General features: G+C 44.7%; 1 protein-coding gene, 1 long non-coding RNA gene and 1 other non-coding gene across 4 annotated transcripts in view; 2 read left to right on the top strand and 1 right to left on the bottom strand.

The window, feature by feature from the left end:
- The first annotated feature begins 641 nt into the window (after positions 1 to 641).
- Positions 642 to 723, top strand: TRNAS-AGA (transfer RNA serine (anticodon AGA)). Its single transcript has one exon. It is a non-coding gene; the product is annotated as a tRNA-Ser (tRNA).
- Positions 724 to 833: 110 nt separating this feature from the next.
- HS1BP3 (HCLS1 binding protein 3) overlaps positions 834 to 16,586 on the top strand; it is a 50,446-nt gene continuing 34,693 nt past the window's right edge. The window contains exons 1-3 of one of the 2 annotated variants that reach the window (XM_069011669.1): positions 834 to 912; positions 6,778 to 6,943; positions 16,030 to 16,237. In XM_069011669.1, coding sequence (XP_068867770.1) covers positions 869 to 912; positions 6,778 to 6,943; positions 16,030 to 16,237 — 418 coding nt within the window. In that variant the 5' untranslated portion in view covers positions 834 to 868. Of the gene's footprint in view, positions 913 to 6,027; positions 6,476 to 6,777; positions 6,944 to 16,029; positions 16,238 to 16,586 lie in introns of those variants that run through there. The other variant, XM_069011670.1, reaches the window with a different exon arrangement.
- On the bottom strand, positions 2,474 to 4,357 carry LOC138108689 (uncharacterized). Its single transcript, XR_011150054.1, has 3 exons — positions 4,108 to 4,357; positions 3,470 to 3,610; positions 2,474 to 2,914 (listed from the first exon to the last, which is right to left on the bottom strand). It is a non-coding gene; the product is annotated as an uncharacterized lncRNA (long non-coding RNA).

Below are 16,586 nucleotides of genomic sequence, written 5' to 3'. Positions count from 1 at the left end.
GCAGCTCAGGGAAGTGGTGGAATTTGCTGTCCCTGGAAGTGTTAAAAAAACCCGTGGATGTAGCACTAAGAGTTATGGTTTAGTGGTGAGCATGGTGGATGTGTTAACGATTGGATCCCATGATCTTCGAGGTCTTTTACAACAATAACGACCCTGTAATCCTGTGATTCCACAAATCTGTGCCCGGTGCGAAGCTTTTTCCTAAGTGCTTCCCTGCAGGAGCCCTGCACACCAACGCAGAGAAGCCCTGGGATAATCAAGAGCCCAGATGAGCCCAGCAGCCTGCAAACAAACCAGGGCTGCCCGGCCCGGCCGCGGGTGCCTGAGGGGCAGCAGAGGGACCAGCTGCTTCCCTCTTCTTTCCTCATAAAAACTTCAGAGCACAAAGCCGCTCCGAGGTGTGTGGCCAGGGCTGTGGGGTGGCCGTGCATCGCTGGCGCTGCCTCGACACGGGGTTGGTAAGCAGCGCCGTGCCCATTGTTTTAAGGCAGGAAGATGTGTGCGAGCTGTTTCCAGCGAGGAGGAGGAAGAGAAGAGCCCCGGGATGCACCGAAGGTCGGGGGAAGTTTCGGTCCCGGGAGGAAGAGGAAGCGCGGGGATGAATTAGTGGGGTTCCCATGGAAAGGACCTTGCTCGTCGGTGTAGTCGTGGCCGAGTGGTTAAGGCGATGGACTAGAAATCCATTGGGGTCTTCCCGCGCAGGTTCGAATCCTGCCGACTACGAACCACCGGTTTTTTTTTTTTTTCCTTCCTCCCCGTGTCGGACGTTTTCTTCCCCTCCCTCATTTTGCAGCGGAGCCGCCGCCTGACATCCGGCAGGGCGGCCGGTCCAGCCCCGGGAAGGGAGGCGGGACCTCCTCCCGCGGCCATGGAGCAGCGCGGCCCGGCGCCCGCAGTGCTGGTCACCACCAGGTACCGGGGACGGGCCGGGGGAGCGGCCGCGCTCCCGCATCAGCCCCGACGGGGCAGCCCGGGAAAGGGAGCGGGGGAAGGGGAGGAAGGGAAAGGAAAGGAAGGAGCGCGGGGCCGCGGAGGCTGAGGAAGCGGCGGAGAGGAGGGGAAGCCGGGTGCTGCTGCGTGGGCTTGCCCCGGGACACTTCACATCTTGTCTAGTTTTCCCGCATTTCACAGCCGGGGGATATCCCGGGCCCGTCCTGTGCGCCCTTTCCTCTTGTGATAACTTCGGATCGTTTCCCGTCCACACTGGCGCAGCATGTGCTCTCGCCCTCCAGGCACATCTTTTCCTTGTCGGTGTTTCGAGGTGGGTCGGAAAAAATTAGGATTTATCCTGGGGCGTGCAGCGGCCTCTTCGAGGCGCGGTGTCACCAGTGCTTTGGCTGGTGCCCATTCCTGCTGCCGTGCCCTGCATCCCGGTCCTCGTGCCCACTCTGGCTGGTAGCACAGGGACGGGCAAAATGAATTTATTCTTCTGTCCTGCTGTCTTGAAGTCTGTGCCGTCTTCTGTTGCATTAAATGTTCAAATCCTGTCTTTTCCGAGATGTGGTAAAGGAACCCTCATGAGAAATGCCTCGAGAAGAAAATGCTTTTGGCAGTCTTTTATAGGGAAATTGATAGATTTCTCTCTTTTTTTTTTTCTTTCAATCTACAAGGTATTTGAGACCACAGGAAAGCAGTTTCCTATCAGATGAGACATGAGAAGCAAAATTGTTGGTTCAGCAAGCTCCTTACCTCCTAGGACATTAATAATGACTATTTCAGTCACTTTAACTTCAAAGCCATTATTTTAATCCTTAAATATTCGGCTATATCAGGGCCAGGCTTCCGTTGGAGCAGTGGTCTTGAACCTTCAAATGTATCTGATGTGACTAAGATGTTTTGTAGACTTTATATTAAGTTTAGCCTTGGAAATGGAAATCCAGACACCTGGATTTATTTTACAGTTGTTAGACTGTAAAAAGACCCACTTGCAAATTGTCCCACTGAAACTGGAATGCTTTCAGTGATAAAATTGGGTGGGTATATATGTGTGGGATTCAGGTTTTAGCAAGTGAACATATTTTCTAGCTTGTGAGGTAAAACAGGTGTATAGTTGTGACCTTTTCCACTCTTTATACATACTTGTTTTGGGAATAGGATTCCTAGTTGCTGTGATAATATATATTGTAAAATCATAGAATGTGCTGAGTTGGAAGAGACCCATCAGGATCATTGAGTCCAACTCCTGGCCCTGCTCAGGACAGCCCTAGGAACTCACCATGTTCCTTGAGAGCATTGTCTAAACAATTCTTGAACTCTGCCAGGCTTGGTGCTGTGACCACTGCTCTGGAGAGCCTGTAAAACCTGTATGCTTACAGTTAGACTATACAGAGAAATAAATTGTTTGGTAAGTACTTTGCCTTCACTTAATAAATAAAACTAGTTGTATAATTTTCTTTCTCCTTCTGTTATGACCGGGGATGTCACAGTTTGTTCTCCTGTGGACCGAGGTTGTTGGAGCTGGGTGCTGTTGGCAGGGCTGACTTTATCAAGGCAGGAAGCACAGAGCCTGCTCTCCTGGCCACACAGACACTGGAATAAATGTTTCTCTGGTCGCAGTACTTCCATCTCTAACTTTACTTTCTTGCTTGAGGTGGCTATTCCCCCCCCTCCTCCAACCCCCCCATGTTGGCGTTTCAGTACAGAAAGCAGAATAATTAAAATACAATTTAATTACTATATGCAAATAAAAAAAAACAGGAATGAAAAACTGGCTCTTCCGTGAACTGTGGAAGCTGCTCTGTTCAGCCGACCTTTATTGTCTCCACTTCCTCTGTCCTGAGCCAATCCTGCATGATCTGATTGTGCAATGATCTGATTCACACCAGTGTTACTGGTATGAACGGTCTCCTTGTATTTGGGTGAAGTGATTCCTGTTAGGGAGGTTAACCATGTGCCCAGGTCTCTGGTGAACTGTCTGTATGGTAGACAAAAGTGTAAACTGGAGATAAGCTAGATTCAAATAAAGAGTAGAAGCAGTAAACCTGTGTGTCCCATTTAAACAACCAGTTTTCTCCTTTGCTGCACTTTTTTAAACCTACAAGTGTAAAAATAATTTTGTTTGATGTGAAAAATGCAGTGAAACTATACTCTGTCTTGGGATTTGCAGATGCTGGTTCTGTTAGAATAACAATAACTATATTTAATTAATTAAACACTAAGGCTTCTTATTTTGAAGGCATTAGAAGAAGTAGGGAGCACTTTGGATAGCACGCTCTGTCTGCCTCAGCCTCCCGGCTGATTTCTGTTCATTTAGATTCAGTTTTATATTTAAAAAGAAATCCTGTTGCTATGGAAGAGATAATAGGGGTAGGTTTCCTGTAGGAGATAATGATGAAAGTGATCATAAGGCCTAAAGCAAACAAACAAAAATGTAGCTATTCCCCCTCCCTCTAATCGTTTTCCATGACATTTCAGTGCAGACTTCTAACAACTTTAAAAGAAAACCCCTGGTTATAGATAAGGTACTTACTAACTTCATGACATTTTTAGAACTCTCTAATGCAGCAGCTCTTCCAGGGAAGTTTTCATTGTGTCATCTCACAACGTCTGTACATGGTTGGTCTTTTCAGCTGAACAAGGCCACTTGAGGATGGTTCACTGGTCATTACTCCTTTTATTTATATTAGAGGTAAAAAGCAGGTTAATTAGTCATTTATACACTATGTTAACAGAAGTAGAATCACAGACTCATTTGAGATAGAAAAGACCTTGAAGATCATCAAGTCCAAGCATTAAGCCAGCACTGCCACGTCCACCACTAAACCCTGTTCCCAGGTGCCACATCTACACATCCTTTCAAGGACTGGTAACTCACACTTCCCTCGTTTAGTAAGTACGAGTGCTGAGTACAAGTGACAGACCTTTTAGCTGCCTTAGCTACAGTCACAACTTCTGAGTGATTGCACATCTGGAGAGCTGTTAAGATCCAATTATTGTGATTATTAGACAGAGATGTTTCTACCCGAATTAACGTGCAAATGAGACCCTATGCCAAAATCAATAATATGGATTTAACAGTAAAATGTGAGAGAGAGAGAGACAAAGACACAGAAAAGAGGGTGGGGGGAGAAGCAGAGAGAACAATTAAGTAGAAAGATAATCACTCACCTTGTGGATCCAGCAGTGTTCTGTTGGTCCTTCACCCTTTTAGGTGGTAGGGGTCCCACAAAACATAGAGTTTAATGAGTTAATATACATTTAGGAATATGTGGGAATGCCCAAGCACCTCCCCTGCAGGGGGAAGTTTTGCACTGTCTTTTGCTACACTTTGAATCACGTATGGTCCTCTGGTGGAAGGCCCCAGAAGTAAATCTGGGATGCTTTGGGTGTCTTTGATGGTTTATGACCTTTTAAGACATGACAGCTGCCTCTAGTTGAGCTTGTTATGCCCCATCAGAAGTGATAAATACCTTCAGGCCTACGTGTGAGTGTGCTGTGCTCAGTATGTCTCTTCTTCTGAGGCAGTGGATTATGGTCTCCTCCAGTCAGAGCTGACCTTTAGCACAGCTGCTGAGCTGGCCTTCCCCGTGGACTCCCTGCAGTGATACGCTCTTCTCCCCTGGCCTTGTTTACCTCTCCTTAGGCTTGAGATAATTTGATCAATAGTGCCACCTTTATCTTATCTCAAGTCCCCATCACGTGGCTTAGTTTACTGTCCATATTTTCAGGAATTCACAGGGGCAAATTTGGGGTGGTCGAAGATGTGGGGTTGCTTCTTTATGCAGTCTGCCATAATGGGCAAAGTCCTTTGGTGATCTTAGCAGTGTTTAAGGCAATTGTGATCTATAAGTCTCTTATAAGAGCATATCCTCTGCTGCAGGTATATTCTAAAAACTCCAGATCCAGCTGCTTTTACTGGCAGGTGCCCTTTGAGTCAGCATTTTGGCTGCCACTGAAGGAGGCAGCACTCCAGATGATTGTAGTTGCAGGTACCACAGGCTGCTGTGTGAAAGCCAGGCACCTGTGTATTCACACATAGGCGCTATTGGTCCTGTGTGAGAACCAACCATGTGTAACTGAGAACAACATTTTGTCTGGATGTGTAAAGTGAAGTTCTTGACTGGCAGAACATGAGAACAGAATGGGAGCAGACAGAGTAGCATCATCAAAATACTGGAGATGGTAGAGCTGTTGTTAAAGCCCTAATGTTTTAAACATGGCTTGCAAAGAGGATTGGGTACAAAACTGGGTCTGTGCGCTTGTTTATTGTTGTCCTATTTATCAAGAACTCCCAAGATACTCTCTTTAAAAGGCTTTTTATTCAAACTTTGCATTAGAGATTCAGAGGTTGCCTTCTTGGGGAAGCTCAGGTTTCATAAGAACTGATTGAGTTTTGACATGATGGGAGGAGTCTTTTGAAACTTCGTTTGAAACTAGATTGTTTGAGCCTCTTGAAGTGTATATTAAGTTCTATGCATCATGTATCCTTTGGTGAAAAGGCACCTGTGTTAATGAATCTAAACTTCCTAAAGGAGGAGGTAATAATTCCTCAAGACACCTCTGCAATCCACAGCAAATCCAGGGTAGATGGGACTTGATAATCCTCATGGTTAAGGTTTAAAAAGGCAGAAAAAATCTTTAGTGATCTTAGTTTGGTCTTCTTTTAATCACTCCCTTCTGACTTCAGTAAAAAACATTCACTCACACATAGGGAGGATGTATTCAGAGATTTGTTCAGAGGGTATTCAATCCTCTGGATGATAAACTTATAATTCTGGCAGAATATTTGGTTCCAGTGATAGCAAGTGTGCTGTGGCTTGGCATAGGATAACTTTCGGGAAGGGATGGATCTCTGATGAGTTTTGTTTTTCAGGCTATTGAAACAGACTGTTTAGTTCATTAAACATACTGTTTAATGCTCCAACAGCAGCTGCTTGGTCTTCTATTGATGTGTGAGTACTCTAACGTGATCCTGGCATTCCTCTTGCAAAAACATCATAAATATTTCCTTGGGTGGCAATCCAGGGGGAGGGTGACACCACAGTTCTGTAGATCTGAAGCTGGCAGGAGAAAAAAAATGCATTGAGTAAACTGCAGCAGCAGGTCCCCTGTTGCATTCTCCTTCAAGAGGAGCTGTGGGTGGTTTTGACTGCTGGCAACTCTCAGAGGTTAATGCTGTGATGGTCTTCTTTAACTGGGTATGAAAGGACAGGTAGTTCTGTTTCCAGTATGATTTTCTGTGGGAAAGCCAAGATGTTTTGGCTAGTGTGCCATTTAGACTGTTTGACAACAATACTGGTTGACCACAAGTTCCCTGGTTGGCTCTTCACAAAGGTGTTGACCTCAAGTTGTCCCTGTGCTCCAGGGAGCTGCTTCTTCCTTTCATGGCCCCTTTCAGCTATTGTCTCTGTCATTCCTGGGAATGTCCTTAGATAAAGGAGAGGTGGATAAGGCTTGGCATGAGTCACAATGAACAGACCTTTTTCTCAAAATAAACCTGATGAGAGATCATGGGATTTTCTCCCTGCCATGCTGGGTAAGAACACTTTCAATTCTTGTGAGTAAAGTCCTGTTCTGAATGAATCCACATCTCTTCACAGAAATGCTGTGTTCCTGGCATGTTGCCTGGAGTGGCTTGTGGCAGGTGCTTTGTCATGGAATACAGGCCATGTCCAAATTTGTCATATTGTAGAGTAGGAACAGTATTGGGTCTGCCTGATGTGCTGTTCCAATGAGAACCTTTGCACTGATTTTCTTGGGCTTTTAACCGGATCCTGGGAGAGGGACAGTTAAAAGTCTTTGTGCCAATGCCTGAACTCTGTGTATTTTCTTCCCTAGGCAAATTCAGAATACACACACAGGGCTGGATTTGTCAGTGCCAGAATACCAGGAAATCCATGGGAAGATGATGTCTGGCCATGTCGAGTATCACATTGTCGTTGTTACCCGGCTGGCTGCCTTCAAATCAGCAAAGCACAAGCCTGAAGATGTGGTTCAATTTATGGTAAATATTTAATCAGAGCTGTGTTAGTGATCACTTTCTTAATCAGCTTTGATTATTTCTGTCGTGATGTAGCAGATGCTTTGTCATCAATCACAGCCTCTCTGGGTCAAGGTCCTTGGTAGGACAACACAGTCTGTACCATTTCTCCAATTCCTATTCCATTATGTATATTCCATTATCCATACAGTAATTGTACTTTTTATTCCAGGAGCTAAAAGTGACAATGACTGTTGTTGCCTTTAATGCATTTTTCAGTATGGATCAACAAATAGAAACCAATTAAGCTTTTTGTAAGTTCTGCTACTAATTACTAATTAGTTTCTCTAATGTATGTATCAATACTAGACTTGGTCCATAAGCATGAAATAAATATATAACAGCTTATTTGAAAGGACCCGTTACCTTGACACGGCTTTTAAAATCCGTGGTAAGAGAGTTTTACAAGGAAGTGTCCATATAGAATATTATTGAGCTGGATTGTCTTTTCCATTATACCTGCAGAGTAAAGGTTTGAGAACACGGCGCATGACTTAAAACAGGTGAAATTAATGTCATCTATGGCATGTGCACATCCACTTTAAGCTGTTTCACCTGGGACTGTCTATCAACCTGATGGGAAAAGATGCTTTTAGGGTATTTTATTTGATCTTCTTTCAGCCGCCTGCTGAACCACTCCCAAGAAGTGCATTTCTCTGTCCATTGACTGTAAAAGGACACACCCTCTTGCATCCTGTGAACATCTGCTCTTTTCAGATGTCTTGGTGATAACTGTAATGTCAGAGTGATGTGAGTGTGTGGTTACCTGGTAGACCATGACCTGTAGTGTAACTCACACTCCATGGAAGATGATTGATAAAAGCCTATTTAAACTTAGGTCTGATTTGCAGATAAACATCTGTCAGTGTTGTAAAGAGATGCTTGATGAGATCTCCTGCATTTATCCCACACCTTATGCTATATATAAAGCAGCAGTGATGACATAGGAGTCTCCCTCCTCATCCCTGGCTGCTTGTTCTCGCTCCCACAGTGTTTCCCTTTGTGTGCCAGTGTCATGTGGCTATTCCATAATGTCAGCTGAGGAATTGCTCCTGGCTAAAAATGGGCATTTTGGGGGTTGTTATTCAGTACTGATTTACACCTGTTCCTTGAGCCTGTGAGTTGCACAGCCTCATTAAAATTTGTTTTAGGACAAGGAAGGGCCAGACATGGGCAGATAGGAGAAGGGGATGTGCAGTTGTTTTTTTTTCATGCAGCAATGCCTGCTTATATTATGTAATATTCCCACACAGTTATGTGGAAGATAGAATCTGACTACACCTGAGGTGTTAAACTGGGCTGTTGTCATCTAACTTCATTTTGTGTCATTTAAGAATAAGTTGATAAAATCAGATTGTCCATAAAAGAGGAGAAACAGACTTAGTACTGAGTTCCCCCTGCTTGCTGGGGTTGTGTGTTCCCATGTCTCCTCTCTCTGGGAGGATTTTCAGCATTCAGTTGCTCTTCTCAAGTGAAATGAACCTTCCTGATTTCTCCTCTGATGAGGCCTCCTGACATTTCATTCTTCACGAAGAAGAAAACTGTTGGAGCCTGACAAGAATAACATTTATCTCATCAGTTACATTTTTTTCAGCTGACTAAATATGATATATTATATAGTTTGTTGTGTGAGAGTAATTTAAAACCATGAGCTGGGAGGTTGAGGATGGATGTTTTCCATCAATTCATTCCGATGAGTCCTGTCTGTATGTATTACTGGAAGGAACAGAGGGATTCACCTGTCCTAACTTATCTCTCTGTAAGTTGGATATTTTAATCTGAGTTGTCCCTGCTTGTATGGTCAGTGGGGAGAAGGGGAATGATGTGACTCATCCTCTGGAAGTGTCTCTCTTCTTTGACCATAGAGGGAAAGCATCTGCATTTTAGACAGCTGCGGTGGGGGGTTTCAAATACAGGCTAAAATGCTTGAGGGTCAATAGAGTTGCACACAAGTCACTGTGTGCACTTGGCGGTGCCCTGGGATTTTTCACTTGGCCTTCAGAAGGTTGTGGGTCTCCCACAGATTTTTGTGTGGTATTTTCCTGCCCCACACAAGCTTGTTGGATACCCCAAAGCCTCTCAGATGGCATGGGATGCCTGTTTCTGGGCAGAACAATCTGCTCTCTATGATCAGTGTCTGCATTTGCTTTTCTAAACTCCCATCCCAGTCAGTGCAGAAAAGGATGTAGCTGAGCATCTGTGGAGTGGGGGAGCTCACTTTGCATAACATAAATGTGTGGTACCATTTGAGAAACCCTAAATTACAGAAGGTGTGTGCACAGGGCTGGCAGGTGTGACAGAGGACAGGAAGGCATTGGCACTGCCCTGAAACAGTGAGAATACAGTACAGCATCCAAGGTACCACTGGCTACCTATGTTCGGGTGAGTTGAGCTTCAGTCACATTTTACCAAAAGATTCTGACAGTCGTGGGAGCTGAGACAGACAACTTAACCTGGAGAGAAGTCCCAATCCTGTGGCTGCCAGGGAATGTTGGTTGCACCTGGACTGTCTGTGCAGTGCCCTGTTCTGCTGGATGCTGGAGCAGCACAAACAAGAGCTGTGACCCTTCCCCACCTACCTGGGGAGCAGCAGAGAATGATGAGGTTACACTGGGCAGCAGCTCTAACACATCAGATCTGTATCACAAAGCAGAGTGAGATGAGACATCTGAAGCAAGAAGAAGAAACTACTATGTGCCTGTTCTGAGCAGAATGGGAGAGGGGACATCTTTTTTGCTTTTGTTGAAACTGTCACGTTGGAGGAGGGAGCCAATGTCACAGCGCTGAGGTGACGGGTAGGTTAGAGAAGGCAGGCAAGCATGGTAGGGTTTTCATTGTCTTTGGATACGGATTTTCGGATTGTCTCTGTTTTGGCCACCTGGGGAGGAGCCAGGTGCGTGTGTTGTGGCTCCTCCTTGCCCGGTCGCGGCCCCTGAGGCCTCGGAGGCGCCGCCGCTCCCGCCCTGCCCTCAGGGCCTGCCCGGCGGGCGCTGGGCGGCAGCGGCGTGTGCGGCTCCAGCGGCTCCTCCCTGGAAAATGATGGTGAGCAAGGCAAAAAAAGCATCCTCTAAGCTAGCTGTGATCTCTGGGATGCCATGTAGACCACACTGGGTCGAATCACAGGATCATTTGGGTGGGAAATGGCCTTTAAGATCATTGATCCAGCCTTTGACCGATCACCACCTTGTCAACTAAACCAGGCACCAAATGCCATGTCCTGACATTTCTTGACTCCACCACCTCGCTGGGTAGTCCATTCCAATGTTTAACAACTTGTTCCAAGAAGAAATTCCTTCTGATGTCCAACCTGAACCTGCCCTGGCGCAGTGTGAGGCTCTGTCCTCCCATCATGTCAAGATTGAGATGTGTGTTAAAGCCCTTTGTCAAAAAACAGATGAACATGAAAAGGAGATTCCAGATCTGACCTGTGGAGCCTTCACTGTGGGTCTAAGCAATCCAGAGTGCCCTATTCCCCAGCCTTAACAGGACTATGCAAAATCAGCATCACGGCAGGCATCTCTAATTAAAATGTTTGTGAAGCATTAACAGAAGAAGAAATTCACTTCTGTGATGACATTCAGATCTAAATTCTTAGAAACTGGAGGGATTCTTTAATTTTAAAAAATGCTAAATTTAAAATAGGGTTGTAGAACTGCTTAACCTTAAGGTTATATTTGGTAATTAAAGGAAAAGTCAGCTGCATTTCTTTCAAAGGTCAGAATACTCTTGTAGTATCGAAAGAGGGAAATTGGTTTTCTCTTTGGTACTGCTGCCAAGGTGATACTTAATTATTGCCTGTAGAATTGCCATTTTCTGTGATAAAAAGAAAAGGCTTACTTTTCTTAGAGGCATTTCTTTCAGCCACACCTCAGCTTTTTTAGCAATTAACTTCTCCTTTCCCAGCCTTATTAAAAATCCACCCAGCCTTTAGTGCCTTCTCTTTGTGTCTGCATCCAGTTTGATTCTTCTGTACAAGTTATTTGTTAGTCAAGTTTTTTCTTTTTCAAAGCTGAACAAATAACTACTGGTGTTTGACAGGCATAGCACAATTGAGGGAGGCATTTACTATAGAACTGTCTTCCTCTCATAAAATGTGGGGATGTATGAGTACGTGGGTGTATATTCATTTATGTTTTTATCATTGCCTTTTTGCATATGTTGGCCTTCTCTTTTTGGGCCTCAATCTGTGCATCGGAGTTGCTTTTTCCTGACCATGCAGGTGTGTTGTGAAGATAAATTCCTCCACTTTATGACTTCTGTGATGGGGGGGGGGGGGGGGGGAGAAATCTATGCTCAGTGTAGCAATAGGTTCAGGAGCCACTAAGGATTCATGTTGATTAAAAAGAAATATTAGGGTTTTTGCTCTTCTGCTAGGCAAAACAGATGGGGAGAACAGCATGTGGTCATGTAATTAAAATCTACCATAATGCATACCCACGGGGTCACCGGGCAACATTAATTCTGGTACGGCTTGAATTGGGAGTTTCCAAGCGAAATCTTGCGTTGTGCTGCCTGGAAGAAGGGATGCTTTTGATTCCTGTACCCAAAGCTAGTTCTTTTAAAGGACAGAGCTGCTGGATCTCCATTTTCTGACAGTGTTAAGAAGTGGGCTTTGTAAGAAGAAAGTCACAGTAGCCCTGTTTTTCATGAAATACTGTAAAATCAAGAGTGCTCTTTGCTGGTGTGCACTGGCTGGCAAAGGGTTTGAGTTAGCTCTAAGACCTCCATTTTGTTGAAATCTGCAGTAGATACAAAGCATATGATGACAAGTTTGAGGTCAGAAATGGGGCAGTAAAAGGAGCTTTAAAGGGAGAGGAGGCATTAAGTCACGTTAATACTGAGTGGGATCAAATTCTGCGCACAGCTACGAGTCCCAGGCTCGTATCCTACAGCCATTCCGGTGTGTACTTTGATGCGTGAGGCCCTTGGGAAGAGGGGGGCAAGGCACATGCATGAGATTTGAGGGATTAGCAGCAAACTTCACACTTTCACTTTGAACTTGCCATTGGTTTTCTTGACCTTCTAGCTATACTTGATCACATTCAACTTATTTATTTGTTCCTAGTGAAAAAAAAATACCCAACCCATCTCTGTCTCTCTTTTAAGTTCTGTGTTGGATGTTAATTGTTACAGGCAAATAGGGTCTTGACCTGGCAAATTGTGCACATGCTTTGCTGTATTTGCATGATTAACTCTTTTGAAGTGAAACAGATTGAGCCTTTGATATTGTGACTTGACAGAGCTCCTTGAAGCGTGTGCACTCAGGCTGACTTACAGGTGGTGTTCACAGAGTTCAGTTAGAGGCATGGAGGGGGAGAGGATAGCTGCAGGATCAAGACCTGGAGGAATTACAGGCAGCAGAAGAAAAATATTTGAATTTTAATCAAATGGAACTTTGTTTACTTAATAGGATTGATAAAATGGGGTTTAGAGTAGCGTTTAGTTGTCATCCTGACATTTTGGGCCATAGGATCCATCAAGGATTTTCAAAGGGCCGTAAGTGATAACCAGGAAAAGCAAGGTTTAATTTTGTTCCATGCTGGTACCTGGAAAATTGACAGAGGATGTCAAATTGAAAAGGTCCAGAATTGTCACGGCAGAGCAGTGCTTTCTGACTGGAAAGGTGTGAGAATGCTTTGTGTGATGTCTGGGATTTGACCTGAGAAAATACACTCTCTGGAACCTGCCTGGAAGTTGTGTAAGGCCCCTGTGCTGCTGCATCCAGCTCTGGGGTCCCAAGTACAGGAAAGACATGGCCCTGTTGGAGCAGATCCAGAGGAAGGGTACAAAGGTAGTCATAGAGCTGGGACACCTCTCCTGTGAGGAGTCTGAGAGAGCTGGGGCTGTGCAGCCTGGAGAAGAGAAGGCTCCAGGCTGACCTTAGAGCCCCTTCCAGTACCTAAAGGGGCTGAAAGAAAGAAGGAGAGGGACTGGTTACAAGGGCCTGGAATTAACAAGGGGGAATGACCATAAACTGAAGAAGGGAAGGTTTAGATTAGATGTAAGGAAAATATTCTTTCCTGTGAGGGTGGTGAGATACAGGAACAGGTTGCCCAGAGAAGTTGTGACTGCTCCATCCCTGGAAGTGTTCAAGGCCAAGTGTATGGGGCTTTGGGCAGCCCGGTCTAGTGGAAAGTGTCCCTCCCATATTGAACTGGATGATCTTTAAGGTTCCTTCCAACCCAAACCATTCTGTGGATCTCAGTGCACCAGTCTGTGCTCAGCCAGCCTTACCACAGCATTCCCAGCACCAAACCCAAGGTATATCTGGCAGCAGAGCTGAGCAAGGGTGTCAAGGAGCCTGTGGCTGCCTGGGCTTGAGGCACAGGGACAGTGGGTGAGAAGCCCCCAGCTGGCAGGGGCTTGCAGGGGCCCCCTCTGAGCTTAGGTAAGCTTAGGGGAATGGTTTTGGCTGTGGGTCTGACCTCACTGCTGCAGCGGGGTGTTCCAGCAGAGGGCATCGCAGCACTGCTGGATATCGGCCTGCACGGTGTGCTGCAGGCTTTGGGAAGCACATTAGTATGCTTTGGAGACAGTGCTGTCACACTTGGTATTCCATGTTGCGTGTGCATTCCCGGCGTTGTTCAAAGCCCACGCAGATCCACAAAGGCGCAATTAGTGATGGGATGCGAGGGTGTGCATTTGCTTTAGGTTCAGTGGTGTAATTAGACATAAATTGAGATTTATGAATAATTTACAGACTTTGATAGAGGAGGAATGAAAATTAAGTGGGGAAAGAAATAAGTTTATGTATCTCAGTTCAGTGTTAGAGTATTTTAAAAAACTGTTTTGGCATAACCTTGATTGGCTGCTGTCTTGTAATGCTTTCAGAAATTAATTTGGTAGTTATTATTGAAATTAATTCGATGTTAAATGTTTTTCACAAATCAGACTTTTTTTTTTTTTTTCCTGGGTGGAGGGTAGTGGTGTTTATTCTTTTGAAAGAGCACCAGTGAATTCCCACTGCCCTTACATTTGACCTTACACAGTATTGTTGGGAGGTGCTCAGGCATCATACCCTGTTCAGAGTGCTACTGGGACCTATCAAACTAGAAATGTACAGCATTTTAGAAACTCTGGAATTACTTTCCCCTCTTTTTTTTGAGTGTCTTTCAATGGGAAGATTACGATATTCTGGGACATCTCTATTGCCCTTACTTTAATACTTGGTTGCTGAATGGCATTTCAGATCCCACATGTGGAGCACAGTGTTGCTCACACTTAACCTTCGTTGCTTTCACAAGTCTAAAATTCTTGTTTTTCATTCCCCTGTCTTCTCAGGTTGGGTGTTGTGTTTCAGATGTTTGTTACAGAGCTGCTTGCCTTTTGTGACTGGACACTGAACCCACAGTGAACATTGTACAGCTGAAATGCAAATGCTTTTCCAAATCATCTGGCTAGGTTGATAATTGCTGCAAAAGGCAGGGAAGCGTGAAAGCTGAGGTGGTTATTGCTGTTTGTGCCCGCATCTGAATCAGTGAACTGGTCAAGGTGTGCCTGTTATTGTTAGGGCCTGTTCCCTGGCCTGGAGAGCAGCTCGCACGGTCTGGCTGCATGCGCAGGATTAAACTTTCTTACCATCTGCAGTGTGCATCAGTACTCAAACTGGCTGCTGAGAGGTCTCTCCACTGGGCATGATCTTGGGCTGAAGAGTTACCTGGGTGCATGATAGCTGCCCTGAGTGTAGGAACTGTGCCAGACATTGTCAGGTTCTAGTAGACATTGTAAATGAGGTTTCTAGTAGATGCTCTCAGGTTCCAGTGCCTGGGAATGTGCCTGATGCTGTTTAGTTTGCTTGTATAGGTGCAGTGTAGGGATTCTGCTTTAATCTGTAGCTCATCTCCCTTCTGTGCATTTTGTTAGGTTGACTTTCTTTTATCACTGTGTTGGTGGGAAAACTCTGCATTTCTGCATTCCAAGATGTGGTGCTTGTGTGTCTCCATCTTTTTTATCCATCTCAGTGTGTGCAATACTGCACATACTGCAGTGTTAATCAGGATTCACTCCACTAGAGTTCAGAAACATGTGTTATAGGAGGATAAGAGCTGGACCCTAAAAGAATATCTGTGTCCTATGCACTCCACTAGCACTATTTCTTGGGTTGTTTTTTTAATGTCTGTATTAATTGAAACACATTAGTAGATTATGAGGCCATGTGGGGCCTTGGCAAATATATTATCTGTATAATACTGCAGAACATGACAGTCACCCTCATTGCATCTGTAATATCATGTAGAGATAGTGTTTTGCGTGCGGGTTTTGTGTATTGGTTTAAGCTACTGAATTCAGTACTTAATGTGGCATAGAAGCCACACCTTTTCTAACCAACATTCCCATAGCTGTTGCTTTTCTTGTAATATCTTGAGCCTTATTTCTCCTGTCTTTGTCTGCAGAAGGAGTTACTCCATTCACTGTTGGCATCTTCTCCCTGTATAAGAACCTTTTAGGCCATGGCCAAGTTGCTGATTTTTATTTTCTCATGGATGAACTGAATAGATAGGGGTCAGCTGAGGTCTTTGCCCTTAGGTTTTTGTGTTATGTGCTCTGCAGGGCAGCAAACATGACAGTTTTTTAGGCCTAAGCAGCCAAAGGGCACTGAAGCCACCAGGAGTGAGGAATGGGACAATAGTGCAAAGACATAGGCAGCCTTCTCCAATATATACCTACCAGGCAGGGCTTTTCTTCTCTCCTGTCTCAGGACTGGGCATCACTTCTAGTGGACAAGGATTCCTGCTGTCAGAAAAGTATCTGGAGCAGTGACCTTCCCAGTATTTCATTAGCTGATGAGTCAGACAAATGGATTCTGGCGATGAACTTTAATTTCATTAAGCAGTGGATTTTAATAACACAATTAGAAGACCAGCAACAATGCTTGAGGATTCACTGGGTACATAACAGGCTTTTGCTAGGCCATATATAAAGCTCCTTGCTAATGCATGGTTTTCCACTTCAGTTTCCACAGTTAATGTTTCACAGCACTTAAACTGCTTCTTTTCTGCTCCTGTCTCTCCTGCAAAGAAATTAACCCAGGCAACACATTTTCATTGCAGGTTTCTAAGAAGTACAGTGAGATCGAAGAACTCTACCAGAGACTGGCAGCACGGTATCCACAGGTTTCTCTTCCACTCCTGCCTAGAAAAGTTCTCTTTGTGGGGGAATCTGACATCTCTGAACGAAGAGCTATGTTCAATGATATAATGAAATTCATCTCCAAGGATGAGGATCTAGCAATGAGTCCGGAGTTACTGGAATTTTTAGGTAACTAAGAGATGTGAGTGTCCCGTCTCACATGAATGTGCTTTATGGAAGTGTTAAGTTCCATAGGTAGCCAAAAACTATAGAATGCCAGAATAAAGGCTGTCACTGAAAATATCCTCATGTGCATTTACAGTGCTGCACAGTCATGTTTGCTAGTGTTTTTCCCTCCTCTCAGTGGACACACGCCTCATTCAGAGCTGTTGATAGATACCTCCAAAGCAAGCAATGTGCTGTCCTGTCTCTGATGTCCTGCTGTGCTTCAGAACATATAAGTTTAGAAAGCTAAATAGTCATATGTTGTCAGTGGGGAGGTGGACCCTAAAGGGACAGTGCAGGGTCTCCCTTAGTG

Source organism: Aphelocoma coerulescens, chromosome 3 (assembly GCF_041296385.1).
Source record: "Aphelocoma coerulescens isolate FSJ_1873_10779 chromosome 3, UR_Acoe_1.0, whole genome shotgun sequence".
Lineage (NCBI taxonomy): Eukaryota > Metazoa > Chordata > Aves > Passeriformes > Corvidae > Aphelocoma > Aphelocoma coerulescens.
This window is presented reverse-complemented; position numbering and strand designations above follow the sequence as displayed.